Below are 19,120 nucleotides of genomic sequence, written 5' to 3' on the forward strand. Positions count from 1 at the left end.
AACAAGCCAACTTCCTCATTGGCTGGTTCCTGAGCTAGAGATGAGAGCAGCCAATCAGAGCACCGCTCTACGAATATATATAAATAATTTCACATTATATTTTGCTCCAGCTCAAGGAACACTCAGAGTACATACCGAATAGTGTGCGGTTGAGGTGCTTGCTATCATTATACGGTATTTGGTTACCATTCAAGACATTCAGATATTCATAAAACACAAACGAACAAAACAAAGAAAGCCGTCTTCATACTTCATGATTTATAGTAGCTAAGCTGATATTCACCCATTATATTAGGCTACACTAAAAACACAGGAAGACTGACTCAAGTGCTAAAGCATATTAACATATATCTGAAATCGACAGATGTCTCAATATAGTTTTCCCAAAAAAGCAAAAAAAGCTCTTTTCCTACTTCTGAAGTCGCATTTATCAGTGGTCTGTGTATCAAATATAATTCAGATTGTATATATAGCTATGAAATATAATACAAGACAATGTTTTAGACTTTATGTTGTTTCTTTCACTCTTTCTAAGCACTAAACTGAACAAAGAGGTGATGTGAGTCATAAAACATCACGTCGGCATCTGGTGGTGTAAATGGGCAACTACATTCAAATACAGACAAAACAGACTCTTTAATGAGTTATTCCGGAACCAGTGGAAACTCCTATTTTCTACACATCAATAAACTTGCGCAATGTTTGAGACTTATCACAACAGACCTGAGAATGTACATGTATGGTAAGCTTTTGCTTTCAAGGTAGTCATCAATATATGGAATTATACTCCTGAAGCAATGTAGTTTGAACTTTGAAGTGATGACAAACCACAGACTCCATTACTAAAGCAAACTGGAATCTCGAGAATCCATATAATGTTTATTGAACGTCATTTTGTTTTAATGTTTGCATGACAGCGTTTGTAGTTTGCATTGTAAGCATTCATAAGCAGTAATACTATAACAATTCATGTCATGTTGTTATGACAATGAATTATATAAAAATGCATGAACCTATATTATGCAACTTTCAGAAAGTGTACTTCAGAAATAAATTATCTGACACCAGATCCACCTTTTTCTTCAACGCGGAAGTAAGCCTGACTTCCGGTTCCACGATAGAGAAATAACAGAAGAATAACAATGTGCAGTAAACCCTAAAACTGTGCTCTAATAACCAGTTCATAATTAAGATAATACATTAAAATAATATGGTAAGACACGTCAATTTGCAACATCAAGCCACAAAACGAACTGTTTTGAACAGCTAAAAATTGCTGGACGCAGACAGGAAGCAAGACCCATAAAATTTACGAATGGCTGCGCCCGTACACTCTTAAAAATAAAGGTTCCAAAAGGGTTTGCAATGATGCCATAGAAGAACCTTTTAGTGAACAGTTCCTGAAAGAACCATTTTAAGTTTTTTTTTTCCCGACCTTTTCTGCATTTGCAAGGTTCCATGGATGTTCAAGGTTCTTCAAAGAACCATTGATGCCAATAAAAAAACCTTTATTTTTAAGGGTGTATGTGAAAAAAAGGTGGCTATTATACTGTGGTCACACGCTTTTTTACACAAAGTAGTCAAGCTCATTATCTATCATCCATCTATCTATCTTTCTAGCTAGCTAGCTAGCTATGCTTATAATATACACAGCTGTGATTTAAACAATGGTTTCACATAGTATCTTTAAAACAAATGCATTTACTAACCAAAGAATACTCTGGCTTTGTGTATTTTACACATACATTTTTACTTCTGTTTATGAAGCATCTGCACGTAAAAGCACCCACAAAAATGGGCAATAAACCAGTGACAATTATTGTCAAACTGGTCTGAGACACTACAGCAAAAAAAAAAAAAGAAAGAAGGCAATAATTTATAAAGAAGTACGAAATGTAACATATACTTACAAGCTTCAGTAAAATCTGATTATGCATGTTAAGCTGTAACAGATTCGCTAATAAAAAGATTTACCAAATAAATAAATGCAATTCAGTGTCTTTAGAAAGAACAGTCCTAGACAGTTCTGAATATTACTGCTGATTCAATCATATTACACGAATGTACCATTCAACCACAGCTCCTTAAAAGTCCAGCAGAGGGCAGTAGTAACCTGAGTAGTTAAAGGAATAGGTTTTTTTTTTAGTGAAAACACACCTTAATGACTTATTCTGACTGCCCTTATTCACTGCATAGGATCCATTGGTGAGCAAATTATGTAATGCTAAATATCTCGAAATCTGTTCCAGTAAAGAAACAAACTCATCTACATGTTGGATGGCCTGAGGGTGAGACCATTTTCATAGTAAGACAGTCTAATATGTGCTAAAAGTAATATGTCAGAGCAACTGTTCCAATATGCAAAATAATGAGTATGAATAAAATGTGTGAATGAAAATGTCTGTCATGAACCAGTTCTGCTCTACTGGTTTGTTGGTTGTGGGTCAGACGCAAACTTTAATGTCAAGGTTTGGTCTGGCCTTTGCAAATTCTTTTAGTTTCTTGACGCCATCTTTGGTAAACTTGTTGTCAAACAACCTGCGATGGACAGAAAATATATTTGTGTTACAGAATCTTGAGGAAATACCCTGAAGTGAATCAGCTCTAAATGTTTCTTACCACAGGTACTCCAATGTAGTGTTCTCTTTCAGGGCAGCCATGAGGACTTCTGCTCCTTTGTCTGTCACCAGGTTGTCACGAAGTCTATAGGACATTGAACTTTAAAGATGTTGAACAAGAAATGATCTGAGAGATTGAAATGTTGCTGGTAAGTCTCACTCACCTGATATCCGTCAAGGTGCGATTCTCTCTCAACAATTCTGCAAGATAACCAGCTCCAACATCTCCAATTTTATTCATGGCCATTCTAACGAAAGAATGATATTGCAAACATAAGACGTATCCAACATATACACTACCAGTCAAACGTTTTTGAACAGTAAGATTACATTTTTTTGAAACTCTGCAAGATACTTTGGCATCAGAATGTTGGCAAAAGGGTCAAGATAATTTGAGCTCCGTCACAGAGTTGATTTCACGGTAAACAGACTAGAGGACATCAGTCTGCTTAGCTTATACACTACCAGTCAAACGTTTTTGAACAGTAAGATTTTTAATGGAGAAGAATCTCCTGCATTTATTTGATCTAAAATACAGAAAAACAGTATTATTAGCAGAATTATTTTTACTATTTAAAATAACTGCTTTCTATTTGAATATATTTTAAAATGTAATGTACTCCTGTGATCAAGGCTTAATTTTCAGCATCATTACTCGAGTCTTTAGTGTCGCATGATCCTTCAGAAATCATTCTAATATGCTGATTTGCTGTTCAAGAATTTTTTTATTATTATTATCAATGACACTTAAGTACATATTTTTTTCAGGATTCTTTGACGAATAGATATATCCAAACATCAGCATTTATATAAAATACCTTTTGTAACATTATACACTATACCATTCTCTTTGAGAGAGAAATTATAGAAATTAATTTGATTGATGATAAAGACATGTTTCAAAAGATTTCTATTTCAGATAAATGTTGTTCTTCTGAACTTTCTACTCATCAAAGAAACCTGAAAAATGTACTCGGCTGTTTTCAACATAAAAGTAATTATAAATATTTTTTTATTTAGCAGCAAATCAGAATTTTAGAATGATTTCTGAAGGATCATGACTAGCTAAAAATGTAGCTTTGAAATCAGAAATAAATAAAATTTTAAAATATATTAGAATAGAAAACAGTTATTTTAAATAGTAAAAATATTTCACATTTTTACTGTACTTTGGATCTAATAATTGCAGGCTTGGTGAGCAGAAGACATCTTTAAAAATATTAAAATTCGTACTGTTCAAAAACTTTTGACTGGAAGTGTATGTACAGGTCCTTTTCAAAAAATTAGCATATTGTGATAAAGTTCATTATTTTCTGTAATGTACTGATAAACATTAGACTTTCATATATTTTAGATTCATTACACACAACTGAAGTAGTTCAAGCCTTTTAATGTTTTAATATTGATGATTTTGGCATACATCTCATGAAAACCCAAAATTCCTATCTCAAAAAATTAGCATATTTCATCCGACCAATAAAAGAAAAGTGTTTTTAATACAAAAAAAGTCAACCTTCAAATAATTATGTTCAGTTATGCACTCAATACTTGGTCGGAAAATCCTTTTGCAGAAATGACTGCTTCAATGCGGCGTGGCATGGAGGCAATCAGCCTGTGGCACTGCTGAGGTGTTATGGAGGCCCAGGATGTTTCGATAGCGGCCTTAAGCTCATCCAGAGTGTTGGGTCTTGCGTCTCTCAACTTTCTCTTCACAATATCCCACAGATTCTCTATGGGGTTCAGGTCAGGAGAGTTGGCAGGCCAATTGAGCACAGTAATACCATGGTCAGGAAACCATTTACCAGTGGTTTTGGCACTGTGAGCAGGTGCCAGGTCGTGCTGAAAAATGAAATCTTCATCTCCATAAAGCTTTTCAGCAGATGGAAGCATGAAGTGCTCCAAAATCTCCTGATAGCTAGCTGCATTGACCCTGCCCTTGATAAAACACAGTGGACCAACACCAGCAGCTGACATGGCACCCCAGACCATCACTGACTGTGGGTACTTGACACTGGACTTCAGGCATTTTGGCATTTCCCTCCCCTCAGTCTTCCTCCAGACTCTGGCACCTTGATTTCCGAATGACATGCAAAATTTGCTTTCATCCGAAAAAAGTACTTTGGACCACTGAGCAACAGTCCAGTGCTGCTTCTCTGTAGCCCAGGTCAGGCGCTTCTGCCGCTGTTTCTGGTTCAAAAGTGGCTTGATCTGGGGAATGCGGCACCTGTAGCCCATTTCCTGCACACGCCTGTACACGGTGGCTCTGGATGTTTCTACTCCAGACTCAGTCCACTGCTTCCGCAGGTCCCCCAAGGTCTGGAATCGGTCCTTCTCCACAATCTTCCTCAGGGTCCGGTCACCTCTTCTCGTTGTGCAGCGTTTTCTGCCACACTTTTTCCTTCCCACAGACTTCCCACTGAGGTGCCTTGATACAGCACTCTGGGAACAGCCTATTCGTTCAGAAATTTCTTTCTGTGTCTTACCCTCTTGCTTGAGGGTGTCAATGATGGCCTTCTGGACAGCAGTCAGGTCGGCAGTCTTACCCATGATTGCGGTTTTGAGTAATGAATCAGGCTGGGAGTTTTTAAAAGCCGCAGGAATCTTTTGCAGGTGTTTAGAGTTAATTAGTTGATTCAGATGATTAGGTTAATAGCTCGTTTAGAGAACCTTTTCAGGATATGCTAATTTTTTGAGATAGGAATTTTGGGTTTTCATGAGCTGTATGCCAAAATCATCAATATTAAAACAATAAAAGGCTTGAACTACTTCAGTTGTGTGTAATGAATCTAAAATATATGAAAGTCTAATGTTTATCAGTACATTACAGAAAATAATGAACTTTATCACAATATGCTAATTTTTTGCTAAAATAATACATTTCCCCCCCTGTTTACCTGAGATCAGTCACAGTACGGTTTTCTTTCAGCGCTTCTACAAGGATCTTCAGGCCTTCACAGCCAAGGCCTGTTGCAACCACCCTATTTTGGAAATACACGGTCATTATAAATTGTTGCACTGTTGACTATTTTCTTGTATTCATTTATTTATAAATTATATTATTTATTTATTTTTATTTTATGTTACACTTTCTATTTACCTTATATTTTTTTAAATCACTTTATATTTGAATTTGAATGTTTTTTTCACTTACCACAGCCTCTGAATACGACAATCTGGATTTCTCAGAATCAGGGATAACACAGATGCGCCTTCTGGACCAAGAGGATTCTGTCCCAGGCTTTACGTAAAGAACATACAATATATCACAACGCACAATAATATATTTGACATTTGATATTTGTTTAGATCTGCTTCTAAACAAATATGCTTACAATTACAGTATTTACCTGAGTGTTGAGAAAAGAGGAAGCACTGGTAGGAGCCGGCTTAGTCCTTCAGCATCGAGTCCTTGAGCATCTAAATTTAAAACCTGCAGATCTGGACTGAGCTGTAGGAGGAAAGCCAGCTCACTCCAGTCCCTGTTTACTGAACCGGACTGATCTGAGGACTGCTGTGAAAGAACTTTCATCCAGCTCTGTAGCCGCTGTGACAAACCAGGGTCCTGGGCTTCATACAGACAGTGACAAACATTGACCTTCCTCTCTGGGCTGAGGGTGGAGCTCTGGAGTTGGGAATGTAACAGATGGACAAGGAAAGGTGGAGTTGGGTCTGGGGAGGGCTGGCAACGGAGCAAATGCATCTTGGGCCCGTCAGGGAAAAATCCATTTAGGATGAGACGTGTTCTGGGAACCAGCAGGCCGCATACAAACCTGGATAAGCAGAAATAACTGGTCAGTTATGAAGTTATGAAATGGAGTCATTAATTACCCTCGTGTCATTCCAAACCTGTAAGACCTTCGTTCATCTTCAGAACACAAATTAAGATATTCTTGATGAAATCTGAGAGCTTTCAGACCCTGCATAGTCAGCAACGCAACTAACACGTTCAAAAAATATCTTAATTTGTGAAGGATATACGAGTTTGGAATGGCATGATGGTTGAACTAACCCTTTAATATGTTAATAGTTTTAAAAGGTACCTGCAAAAAAGGTCCATGTGTCCAGACTGATGTCGTTCCCCACAGCGAAGGGCCTTCTTAATACGTCTGCGGAAGAGACGATGTGGTCTGCTGAATTTGTTAACAGTTGATGCCATTTGCTTACATGCAGATCGAAAATAGCCTGTGCTTGTTTTGAGGCCTGAGAATGGATCAGATCCTGAGAGTGACTGGAGAATATAGTAGAGGGCAGCCAGAAACTCTTGCACGCTGGTGTGGATAAAATGAAAGCCCTTTTCAAAGGTGAGGGACGCTCGGTCCTCTCTGAGTATCTCGGAGAGGAACACCTGTGAGAGTTTGGTGCTATCCAGATTAAATGAGTTCAAATCAGAGCTTTCAAAGATGAAGCGTCTCTCCAGGAGGCCTTTGAAGGCCATAGCTCCCAGGCTTTTGAGTACAGGCTGCATTTCACCAAGGACGCGAGGGGCGTGCTGAAGCCTAGTGTGATGGGAGCCCTCACTACGGCCTTGCACATGGAACAGCAAGATGGATTTAACAAAGCAGCAGTAGATTTCGGAGATCGTGACTGGTTTGGAGTTCTCCTCAGAAGGTCCCACTGAAGAGTTGGCTTCCTCAAGGGCTTCTTTTTCTCCTGGCGTGGCACTTATTGATTCAGGATAAAGGCAGGAGTTGCCATCATGCAAGGCGGTGGATACAATCCAACAGAATGCGGGAATGTGACACATGAGGAGAAGAGGCTTATGAGACGACACCGAAGCCCACACTGCATCAGCAGCCTCAGGAGAACTGCAGTTCTGCTCAAAATACTGCTTTTGCTGAGCTACGGAGAAACCGAGCAGACTGTAAAACTGGCTGACCAGCACTGGAGGAACTTTGGAGACCGCATGAGGTCTGGAGGTTAGGAAAATGGACACTCCCGGAAGCAGATTTCCCTTGATTAAGTTGACCACAATGGCCTGTATAGGCTGCAACCGCTCAGGATCTGAACACTTAGGAGTGTGTTCGAAATTAAGAGGGTAGCAGAATTCATCCAGGCCATCTAGGATAAGTAAAAACTGGGTTGGGTTTGAGTTTAGCAACTCATGGAGGAAAGGTTTCAGGTGGCTGTAGTGATCGGAGAGTAGGTCCTGCAAGCTCTGCTCTTGGGTTATGAGGTTCAGCTCACGGAAGGACAGAGATAGGACAATCTTGGATGAGTTGGTTTCTGTAGCCCACTCTCGCACCAAGCGCTTCACAACCGTGGTTTTCCCACTTCCAGCAACTCCTGACAGCATATTCACACCGCTTGCTGTATTACACAGGAGGTTCTCAAACACGTCCTTGAAAATGCAGATCTCATCTGCGCGTGTCCTAAAAGCGTCTCCGACTCCTGCCGACTCGTGTCGGCATTGAGAAGACGATGCATAACCGGCTTGTCTTGAGAAGGTGATGTCAGTCCAGCACCTGCCCTCATCCTGTTCCAAAGCATGTCTTTTGATGTTGAGATAGTCCACCAGGCCATGCTGTCTAGCCAAGATGTTCTTGTGCTTTTTAAGGCTTTCTTGCCTGCTTGTCCTTCCTAGTTTTGGAGTCTCATCTAGAACACTTGGTAGTACGTAGAGGAAAGCCCTGCATGATTCTTCTCCTCTCCCGTTTAGCACATCCAGCAGAACTCTCATACATTCTCGCTCACCTCGAACAGACGAACCTCTAATAAAACTGAGATCCTCCTCGGTGACTGCTCCCACATTAAACAGCACGTCCAGAAGGCATGTCAGGTGCTCGCTGTAGTTCTCCACCAGCTCCACACGACGCTGTTGAATCTCTGTGCTACAGGGTCCAACAGCCATCACTTTAAAAGGTTCCCGATTTCGAGGGAGTTTGGGGCTCCCTATTTAAGGCCTGACCTTTAAGGCCAAAGAAAGTCAAAACAAAATGTGTGTGAGTCAAAACCTAAAGTATTCATTCTTTTTACACAAGCATTTTTAAACAACCTTTTACCAACCATAAAAGTCACAATCTCACAAATAAGTTGCATTTGAGGAGGTAACCGATCGGTATAGTGTTTTCACGATGTGTCATCCATCGGCCATTGATGGCTAGGGATGCAACGATTATAGATTTTGGTTGTACGATTATAGTCTGAGGAATAATCACGGTTGCACAGTTATCACGATTATTATTCATTCATTCATTTCAAATCACATGAAAACTCCTTATATTTTAAAGTGTTATTTATTGCTGCTCAGTAACCAAATAATACCGCACAAAATAATAATAAAAAACAAACAATAGTCCATTTCCAGTCCAGTAATAATTTTACACTGAAAATTAAAAACAGAATAATGAATACATTTTTTAGTCTTAAGCTAAAAGTGAATAAGAAAAATTTAAATAAAATGATCAATAACAAGATGAACTGGAGCTGCAATAATGAAGATAATTTTCAGTATTTAATTATATTAACAATTATATTTCTATAATTTATAATAATATTAATGTTATCATTATCAATATAAAAGACTAAAGTTGACTTAAATGAAATGTTGTTATCATCAGCTTTCATCCGTACATAATCATTTTAATAATTTGTCTAACACATCATTTGTTTACGTTGCACTGAAAGCCGTGCACAACTCTCACCGCTACAGTGTTGATTCATTAATATTTAATTCCCTACCAACGTATTTCATTCAAGTAATTTGTCAAAGAATTTATTAGCCTCGGTCTCTTATAAACTCAGCGTAGAGTCGGCAAAACTTTGTTCAGATGCAGCAGTTTCGTTCTGTGCAACAGAAACACGGTCTTGAGAAGCCTTTACGATTAATTAACCGTGACGAATTAAAGCACGGTTAATAGTGAAATCGGTTAATCGTTGCATCCCTATTGATGGCACAGATTTATATGCTTCTGAAAATGGTCAATTATTGTCGTATTTTGAGCTGTACTAATCCGACTGGGAAAACATTTGGAGTACTATAGACTGACAAAACCTATAACAAATCAAGGAGAAAGGTGCAAAAACTCTCTGAGGAACAAAAGGCGTTGTTTGTGGTTGGCCAAACTAAACCAGGATTTCCAGGGCAAGAATCTAGACAACATCCATGCTTGTTCTTATCATTTCCAGTCAGGTAGGGAAATATTAGGCTGATATCTTGATTAATACTGCTCGTATGTATATTTACCACCTAACTTTAGTTTGTCAAATTATTGCACCCTTTCCTGCTTACTAAGTCCTTCTCTATATGATTTAGCAGCTTCCACAATTTTTTTCCCATGGTTTAGACAGCATAAATTAGCAGAACAGAGTATTAAAGCAATAAGCTCCAAGAAGCCGTGGTTTACAGTGAATTTAAAACAGCCACGTTATTGCTTTTGTAAAACGGTTATTCCATATGCGTAAGGTTTCACAAAATAAAACAGAGCAAATAAAGTGCATGATACAAATAAAAACAGTATTCTTCCACCAAACAATGTAGTTTCGTAGAAACAGTTGTGGTTGCAACAAAGTGGTTGCCAAGCAACACACAAAAGTAAACAAAGGTCATCAATCGGCCATATTGACGGCACTGAACCGAACGAAACTCGCACATTTTGCTGATTATTGCTGCTAAAACGGTCAATTATTGTCTTTGTCAATGTTTTTGGGCTGTACTAATCGTTCAGACTGGGACAAACATTTGGAGTACTATAGACTGCCACAAGTTATAACAAATCAAGCAAAAGAGTGCAAAAAACCGAGGAACAAAAGGCGTTGTTTGTGGTTGGCCAAAGTGAACCAGGCTTTCCAGGACAAGAATCTTGACAACATTTGTGTTTGTTCTTATCATTTGCGGTCAGGTAGGTGAAAGACTGATATCTTAATTAATACTGCTCATATCTTTACCACGTATTAACGTAATAGCATAAACTAGCAGAACAACGTATTTAGTAGGACATTAACCATGCAATCCATGCTGTTGTTTACATCAGAGTATCACCAGTATTAGAGTTGTGACGTTCGCGAACGAACCGATTCTTTTGAACGGCTCATAAACATGAACAATGGGAGCCGAGTCGCGGCTGGGGGGGAGCCGTTCTTTCCGTCGTTCTTTTTTTCCTATGCGTGTTTCACGCAGATGCACACAAATTAGACAGTTGTAGGGGGAGGGTCGTAAAGTAAAGAACTGCTTTGTATTTATTTACATTGCATTTTGTGTTCATCTAAAACTTGAAGGGGCTGATCTCCTATTTGCAAAGTTTTTGTTATCTATCAAAATGTTCTTTTGTGATACTGTTCTTGTATAGAAATTTTTGCACAGACATTGGACATTCATTGCAGCCCACTTTGTTATTGTTCATTTAAGACTTGAAGGGGCTGATGTCCTATTTGCAAAGTTTACAGTAGTAATAGTAGTAATAGTGGACTGTATGTAGACATTTCCATTTTATTTATTTTATCTACAGTATATATTTAAAACTTTAAATATTTTTTATTTTCTATCAAAATGTTCTTGTGTGGAAGTGTTTATAGTAAAAGCTGTTTTTCACAGAAACTCATTGCAGCCGGCTTTGTTTTTGATGTTTACTTGTAGTAGTAGGTATTGTATGAATAACATAAGTCAACGTAGCTTTACACATACACACACTTTGTACTAAAGGTAAATCCAAAATAGTGATGTCACTGTCTAAGCAGAGGGATGTTGTCCAACCCTATGGAATATAGTCCACACATGACAAATGAGGTAATAATATTTCAGAATAATTCAAACTTCAAAAAGTAAATTATTTGACTACAAATCTCACCTCATCATTCCTGCCAGTGATTATTTCCAGGATAAACTGAGATGCCCCCAAGCTGGCTTCTTAAAACTGACTAAATATTTAAAAAGAGCCGTTCTTCGAAAGGAACGGATCGCCAAGATCCGGATCCCCTCAAAGAGCCATAAATCCCATCACTAAACAGTATGGCTGAGTATCTGAGTAACCGGACCAAACCGTGACGTAGGCTAAGAGCAAGATGGTAAATGGACAACAACGTACTGTCATGATTACTTAATTTAAATGTATATAAAAAATGTAAATGAAAATAACTTCATTCACAAATACAATCAGGAAACACTTAATGAGTTATTTACAACGTATTTCAAATGAAGGTTCTGTCAGGGGACAACAAAAGAATCGCGTTAATACCTCACGCCCCTAGAACGAACAGAAATTTCTTTTAGTCTACCCACATTCAACTTACTTTATAGTTCATGTACATCAAATACAGAATACAGTGACAATTCTAAATAAGCACAGTGAATAAAACAAAGCGAAATGATTTAATAAATAAATAATAAACGAACTTACAGGGTCACACGCATTTTTCCCCACACTTCCGTAGAATCTCATTGATTTGATTGCTTCTGAAAGTGAAACTACCCTTTGCTATACAGTAAGCCTATCATGAACCATTCATATCCTGACAAACCCTAAGTTCGATTACTTGTAGGCTACTACTAAATATTTACAAATATTCATCGCTACAGTAATCATTGTAAGCCTCTAAAATATGAAATACTCCGGTATTCCTCTCTAAGTCACCTGATACCTTATTGTGCAATAGCAGAATACAAGAAGTTGAAGGATCTCCGCCCTAGTGTCAGTCACTCAGGCACTTCTCTGAATTGTCTTATTTATTGTACGTGGCTGGTTTCTGTTTACCACAGTGCACTAATGATATAACATCACTTACAGATTTCAAAGTAATTAAACTCCTACAGTTTATCGTACAGGCTCTATTCAAAATGCTTCTGCTTTGGTGTGAGAAAACAGCAATAACATAATTAGTGACATAATGATACAGAAGTCTTTCCTTCTCCAATTTCTATGTCTTCTTTTCCTTTCCTGGATCATTATTACCAAAACCTGGCAATTTGTGACCCTGGACCACAAAACCAGTCATAAGGGTCAATTTTTTGATATAAGGTTGTGAGAAAAGGACAATATTTGGCCGAGATACAACAATTTGAAAATCAGGAATCTGAGGGTGCAAAAGAAATCAAAATATTGAGAAAATCGCCTTTAAAGTTGTCTACATGAAATTAGTTACTAATCAAAATTTATGGTAGGAATTTTACAAAGTATCTTCATTCAACATGATCTTAATATCCTTATGATTTTTGGCATAAAAGAAAATCGATCATTTTGACCCATACAATGTATTTTTGGCTATTACTACAAATAAACCTGTGCTACTTAAGACTGGTTTTGTGGTCCAGGTGACTTAAAAAGTGACTTACCTTAAATACTTAAAACCAAATACCCAATTAAAAAAAATAAAAATAAAAATAAAAAATGCAGAGCTGACACATCAATGCTTTTTAAATCAGCTTTAATATGCTCAAATACATTGTCAGTTTGCGTCAAAACGACAGATTTCTTCCAGGTATTTTACACAAACAGTATAAAACAAATCACGAGTGTGAATTATATCTCAACTTTGGGGGGGCAAAAGTTTTGGGGCATTTTTATAAATGTCAAAAATAGATATTTGTTCTAAATAACGTTACACCACATGCGGCACTTATGCATACAACAGCGTTTCCTTTCAGTGTTTTCTTATAAGCATCCTCAACTATGGCACCAGCTACAATAGGCACATGCTCAATGTTTCTCGGAACATTTTTTCCTTTTTCGACAGTCACGATATCAAACAATTGTGCTATCAAGAGTTTCAGGTGCCCGAAATCCTACAGTGCAGCCAAATTTCCACTTTTTAGTTTCTAAAATAACGTCTGCGAACATTTAGTAGTGATTTGTTACCGTATATCTACATATACACAAACCTGCCTCAGAGAAATAAATCACGTTACATATTTTTATGTTTACTATTATGGCTAAGAACATCTCTCACAAGCTTTGCAGTGAGTGTAAAGCAGTGCTAATATGGGAAATGGCGTTAATATGAGATATTATTGTGTCCAGTGTATTAGGAGCACAAAGCCTGAGCGATTCACGACTGCTTGTAACAATCAATCTGGATTTCTGCAATTGTGCAGGAACACTTATCTTATTAAAGATACTTTTTTAAACTTAACATATTGAGGCACAGATTTGGGACTAAGAAAATAAATATGTACTGATCTCCAAACTTTCAAAGCCCTTAAAGTGGGTAATGAATAATGAATCAATGTAAAAAATGGGCCTTGTTCTCTAGCGCAGTTCCACCACTTTTCATACATGACACTCACCCTCAATGCACTTGGCATACGCCCTCTAAAAGTTTGTCCTCCTTTTTATCATCTAACATGGTGTAAAATAGTGTGTAGAACAGGTTTAACCGTTCCTCTTCTCTACGCAAAAAGTAATACCATTCCTATGAACGCAAAAGTGTATTGGTTCCGAGTAGGTTTGGATTGCAGAATCCATAGAAAAGTAAAAGTAATCACGTGTGGACATAAATAGGACCGAAGCTAATAACTACAACTCATTATGAACCCTGATTTACCTCGTTAGCATGGCTGAGGTCACCTTTTCAAATCAACATTTCCCAAATAAGCTAGATAAAGACAAGAGTGCAGGAAAACGCACATACATAGTTATTTCTTGGCTTTGACATATAAAATCATAATATTCTTATAACAGTATTAATCCCCCAAAACATAAATAAGTTTGCTGGATTTTCACAACTTAAAGCAGAGGCCTTTGGTGCAGCTGGCAGGCGTCTGATTGGCAGAGAGAGGCTCTGCCTTTAGTCATGTGATTGACGAACTAAGGAGCGTATCTGGAAGATCCTGTGAGAATGCAGGAAGTGCTTGGTCAAGGCTCGTCCATCATCTTGAGTTGAGGCGAGGGGCAGTCTGAGAAATTAAAAATACCTTGGTTATTATTTCATTTTTTTTGATTAACATTAGGGATGCACCGAATATTCGGCCACCGAAAATTTTCGGCCGAAAATGGCCCAAAAGTGCATTTTATCACCGAAACAACACGACCGAAACAGTATGTTGACGCAAACAGAAACCGCAGCCTGCACGTGCTTGTCTGAAGCAACACTTCTGCGGTGTGGACGTATTTCAGTATATCTGAGAAAGACCCACGGATAGCGATTTGCAAAACTTGTAATGACGAAATTTCAAGAGGGGGTGTGTCTGCAGTCGTGGGGCAGCCAGTGATGAGAGCACAGATCGGCGCATTGCGCTGACAGATGTGGCTTACAGTGAGTGAAAAACAATGGCTTTACGGTGGTGTTACGTCACAACATTTTAAAGATATGTCTTTTCTATATACTGTATTTTTATAAATATTTTTGTTTTAAACCGTGGAGGTGAGCCAATGGATTTCACACAAGCAACATGAAAACTGCGCAATATGTGAAAGCGAAAGTAAAAACTGACAGTGCTTTTAGCATCTGACGTGCATTCTCTCAGAGACAATGAGAGACGGTTATACTTCATATGCTGATATTAATTTAGTCCCCTACTATTGTGTAAGGGTTGTTTTTTGAAAGACTTAAATAAAGCTCTTAATTTGATGAAACTTCAAAAGGCTATTCATTGAATAAATATGAGCGGGGCACGTTTTAAAGTGATTTGCTGCGCTGCTTTGTGTACCATTCTGACAGCGCCTCCTGCTGGAAGAGAAACACGTAGAGTTGTAAATGTGAACTGATGGATAATGTGTTATAAAAATGTAAAAAATGTAAACAAAGGCCGTAAAATATATGTATATGTTATTTAAGTAATATAATACTTGATTGATAATAATTGTTTAAATTAATATAACTGATTTATTCTTTGAAACTTTAATATTAATTTATGCAATTGCAATGCCTTGATTTTAGTAAGATTAGTACACAGTCATAGCCATAAATGCAATGGTACTAATAATTGGCATAATTCTTTCGGTGTTTCGGTTTTCGGCCTTGGTTTCCTCTTTTTCGGTTTTCGGTTTCGGCCAAGAATTTTTATTTCGGTGCATCCCTAATTAACATCCACTCAAGTTTATTTTATCAGCAACGCTCACCACAGAAAGGTGTCCATTCTTAGCCTTGGCTATCAGCAACTCTGAGCCAGATGTGAAATCTATCATCCCTTCTTTTCCTTGTGCCACATTGAACTTTATACTGTCAATGAGAGGGAAAACAACAGTTTTATTAATACAAATATAATAAACGGAATAAAACGGATAATAACAGAATTTTCTGTTTCTACAACTCACCTTCCCTGGTTAATGTTAATGCTGTTCATCTTGTCAGCACAGATGGCCACTTTGGTTAACGCCTCAATGACATGCTCGCTCTGAAGCACCACATCACCCTGTGACACCAAAACGGTTTATATATTCACTCTGAAAGCAGTTGGTTTAGTGCTTAAAGGTTTAGTTCACTTCCAGAATAAACATTTCCTGATAATGTACATCTAAGATGCTCATGTCTTTCTTTTTTTAGTTAAAAAGAAATGAATTCGTGGATTTCACTCCATATAGTGGACTTTAATGGGGATCAATGGGTTGAAGGTCCAAATTGCAGTTTCAGTGCAGCTTTAAACGGCTCTACACAATCCCAGCCAACGAACAAGGGTCTTATCTTACAAAACAACTGGTCATTTTCTAAGAAAATTGAAATGTATATATTTTTAACCATAAATGCTCATCTTGCACTAGCTTGATCTCATGCATTACGCAGGCAGAAATACAGACCCAGTGTTTACAAAGCGAACGTGCAAATAAAGTCAAACTCCTTTACAAAATAAGGTAAAATAATGATGTTGGACAATTTTGAAGTTGGAAGAGAGTTTTTTGCCCTACCCTACCTTTTTGAAACAAAGTACACAGATGAAGTACAGGTGCATCTCAATAAATTAGAATGTCATGGAAAATCTCAATGGTGATATGCCAATCAGCTAATCAACTCAAAACACCTCAAAGGTTTCCCGAGCCTTCAAAATGGTCTCTCAGTTTGGTTCACTATGCTACACAATCATGGGATAGACTGCTGATCTGACAGTTGTCCAGAAGACAATCATTGACACCCTTCACAAGGGCAAGCCACAAACATTCATTGCCAAAGAAGCTGGCTGTTCACAGAGTGCTGTATCCAAGCATGTTAACAAAGTTGAGTGGAAGAAAAAAGTGTGAAAGAAAAAGATGCACAACCAACTGAGAGAACAGTCCACGACATTCTAATTTATTGAGATGCACCTGTATATAAAGTATACAAATTTTATTTTTTATATTTTTTTTAAAGAAAATGACCAATCATTTTGTTTGATAAGACCCTTATTCCTCGACTGGGAGCTTTTGGAAGCTTCACTGAAACTGCAATTTGGACCTTCAACCATTGATCCCAATGGAAGTCCACTATATGGAGAAAAATCCTGGAATGTTTTCCTCAAAAAAAAAAAAAATTTCTTTGGTACTAAAGAAAGAAAAACATGAACATCTTTGATGACATGGAGGTGATTAAACTATTAGGAAATTTTCATTCTGGAAGTAGTAATCCTTCAACGAAATTTAAAGAAAAAAATGATTTTTAGACTTACTTTCTGCTTATTGTCTTCACAAGCAACATGGAGAACAAACATGCCATCACTCAGAGAGCTGACAGAAATCCCTACAGATAAAACAGAAGCGGAACAGAATTAGTTGTAATTCACTTTTTTTAATGGGTGTTTCATACTAGAGCTTTAAGCACGGATGTCTGAATTTGATGAGAAAAGTGGCTTTTCGAATTCTAAATTAAGCATTCAAGTGTGCTTCAAAACGCAGTTTTTGGTTCATTTTACATGAAACATATGTCTTACAATTGGTATGAAAGCAATCATACTAAGTGTAAAAAGAGCTTAAAGGGATAGTTCACCAAAAAATGAACATTCACCCTCATGTCGTTCCAAACCTGTAAGACTTTCGCTCATCTTCGGAACACAAATTAAGATATTTTTGATTAAATCCGAGAGCTTTCTGACGCTGCATAGCCAGCAACACAACAGACACTTTCTCGTAGCTTCATAAAATTATGGTTGAACCACTCATTTTAACAATGTCCTCACTTCTTTCTGGGCCTTGAATGTGTTAGTTGCTTTCGGATTTCATCGAAAATATCGTGATTTGTGTTCTTGCAGGTTTGGAACGACATTAGCGTGAGTAATTAATGACAGAATGTTCATTTTTAAGTGAATTATCCCTTAAACTGTGTCATTCTCAGTCCCGCTTCTCACCTTTCAGTGAGTTGTAGTCGATGCGCTGTTTGAGCTTGGCCTCCTCCACAATGACGGCACTGCTGGACATGAGCAGAAGCTGTCGGTTGCGTGCTTTATATCCTTTTCTATCATACTTAGTCACTGGAACAGCATACTGTGGGGAAGGATGGATTATATTAGCAAAAATCATGCTTCTTCACATGTTAAATAGATTTTTCACACTTTGTCATGTATAGTACTAAATGTTGTCTAAGGAAATGTATGCAAACACTTGGAAATTAAGTAATATGTAGGAGATCACATATTCAGTCATGTAAAATGACAGGTTGTGAACAACAATCTGAAGCACATTAAAGAGAGATTTCCCAATCAAACGGCCCAGAATTCAACCAACCTTCATCTTCTCATTCCCCACAGCCTGTAGCACTTTAGGGTTGATGTCCTCGCCATCTTTTCACACACACAGAAAAAGCAATTAGAATATACAGCACAGGAAATGAGCCTCCAATGTGAGATGTAAGCTGAATACTCACTGAGTCTTGTGCCCACAAAAAGTTTGGGGACGCTTTGTGGGTAGTTGTCCTTCTTGTCCTTAAAGATTTCACTTGCGACCATTTTCTGCTCCAACTGCAATAACAGATAATAAAGCTTGTAAATAAATACATAATATAAAATTATATATTAATAGTATAATATAAAAGAATTGTCTATAATAAATTAGAATTCAAAATAAATTAGGAATAAAACTGGGTTGATTAGATTTTAATAAAAAAAAAAAATATATTTAACCATGTAAAATGTGACAAATTACATAATATAAAATAATATATGATGATATAATACATTTATAATATAATGTAATATAAAAAACGTGACTATAACAAATTATAGTTAAAATTTAATTATAAATGAAAATGGAGTAATTTGATTGTAATTAAAAATAAAATAAAATAAAATAAAATAATAAAATATTTAAATATGTAAAATGTGTCTTTAATTCTGGACTGAAGCTTAATTTTCAATATTTACCAACAATCAAATAAATGAATAAATACATAAATATCATATAAAATATTAAGAAATACTATTAATAAAATACAAATGCATAAAATAAAATAATAGAATAAAATAAAATAAAAATAAATACAATAAAAATAAAACAATACTACTAATAAAATAAAATTACATCTATATAATATAAAAAAACTGGGCTATAATAAATTACAATTACAAATAAATTATAAATAAAAATGGGTTGATTGTTATTACAATTGAAAAATGTAATGTAAAATGTGACAATAACTTAATATAAATGTAATATATAAAATTGAACTATAAC

At 36.8% G+C, this 19,120-nt stretch overlaps 2 protein-coding genes across 5 annotated transcripts in view; both read right to left on the reverse strand.

Moving 5' to 3' along the window:
* Positions 1–860: 860 nt before the first annotated feature.
* Positions 861–12,099, reverse strand: LOC141285006 (NLR family CARD domain-containing protein 3). Its single transcript, XM_073818042.1, has 8 exons — positions 11,951–12,099; positions 6,659–8,523; positions 5,966–6,388; positions 5,770–5,856; positions 5,513–5,596; positions 2,783–2,866; positions 2,620–2,703; positions 861–2,538 (listed from the first exon to the last, which is right to left on the reverse strand). The coding sequence occupies exons 2-8, from the start codon at positions 8,464–8,466 to the stop codon at positions 2,445–2,447; spliced, it is 2,664 nt and encodes an 887-aa protein (XP_073674143.1). The 5' UTR covers positions 8,467–8,523; positions 11,951–12,099; the 3' UTR covers positions 861–2,444.
* Positions 12,100–12,957: 858 nt separating this feature from the next.
* myo1cb (myosin Ic, paralog b) overlaps positions 12,958–19,120 on the reverse strand; it is a 65,291-nt gene continuing 59,128 nt past the window's right edge. For all 4 annotated transcript variants that reach the window (XM_073817204.1, XM_073817207.1, XM_073817205.1 and 1 more), the window contains 7 exons: positions 18,315–18,408; positions 18,176–18,231; positions 17,800–17,935; positions 17,125–17,195; positions 15,803–15,900; positions 15,608–15,707; positions 12,958–14,442 (listed from right to left, as the gene is read on the reverse strand). In XM_073817204.1, the coding sequence (XP_073673305.1) occupies positions 14,416–14,442; positions 15,608–15,707; positions 15,803–15,900; positions 17,125–17,195; positions 17,800–17,935; positions 18,176–18,231; positions 18,315–18,408 (582 nt within the window). In that variant the 3' untranslated portion in view covers positions 12,958–14,415. The remainder of the gene's footprint in view (positions 14,443–15,607; positions 15,708–15,802; positions 15,901–17,124; positions 17,196–17,799; positions 17,936–18,175; positions 18,232–18,314; positions 18,409–19,120) is intronic.

This window comes from Garra rufa, chromosome 14 (assembly GCF_049309525.1).
Source record: "Garra rufa chromosome 14, GarRuf1.0, whole genome shotgun sequence".
Lineage (NCBI taxonomy): Eukaryota > Metazoa > Chordata > Actinopteri > Cypriniformes > Cyprinidae > Garra > Garra rufa.

What these genes read in the sequence shown, in the direction of transcription:
- LOC141285006 (XM_073818042.1), bottom strand. Translation starts at nt 8,466, where the DNA reads ATGGCTGTTGGACCCTGTAGCACAGAGATTCAACAGCGTCGTGTGGAG. An exon ending in CCTCTTTTCTCAACACTCAG is followed by an intron (nt 5,857 to 5,965) that starts GTAAATACTGTA and finishes CTTTACGTAAAG; the next exon opens with CCTGGGACAGAATCCTCTTG. An exon ending in CGTACTGTGACTGATCTCAG is followed by an intron (nt 2,867 to 5,512) that starts GTAAACAGGGGG and finishes TTCTTTCGTTAG; the next exon opens with AATGGCCATGAATAAAATTG.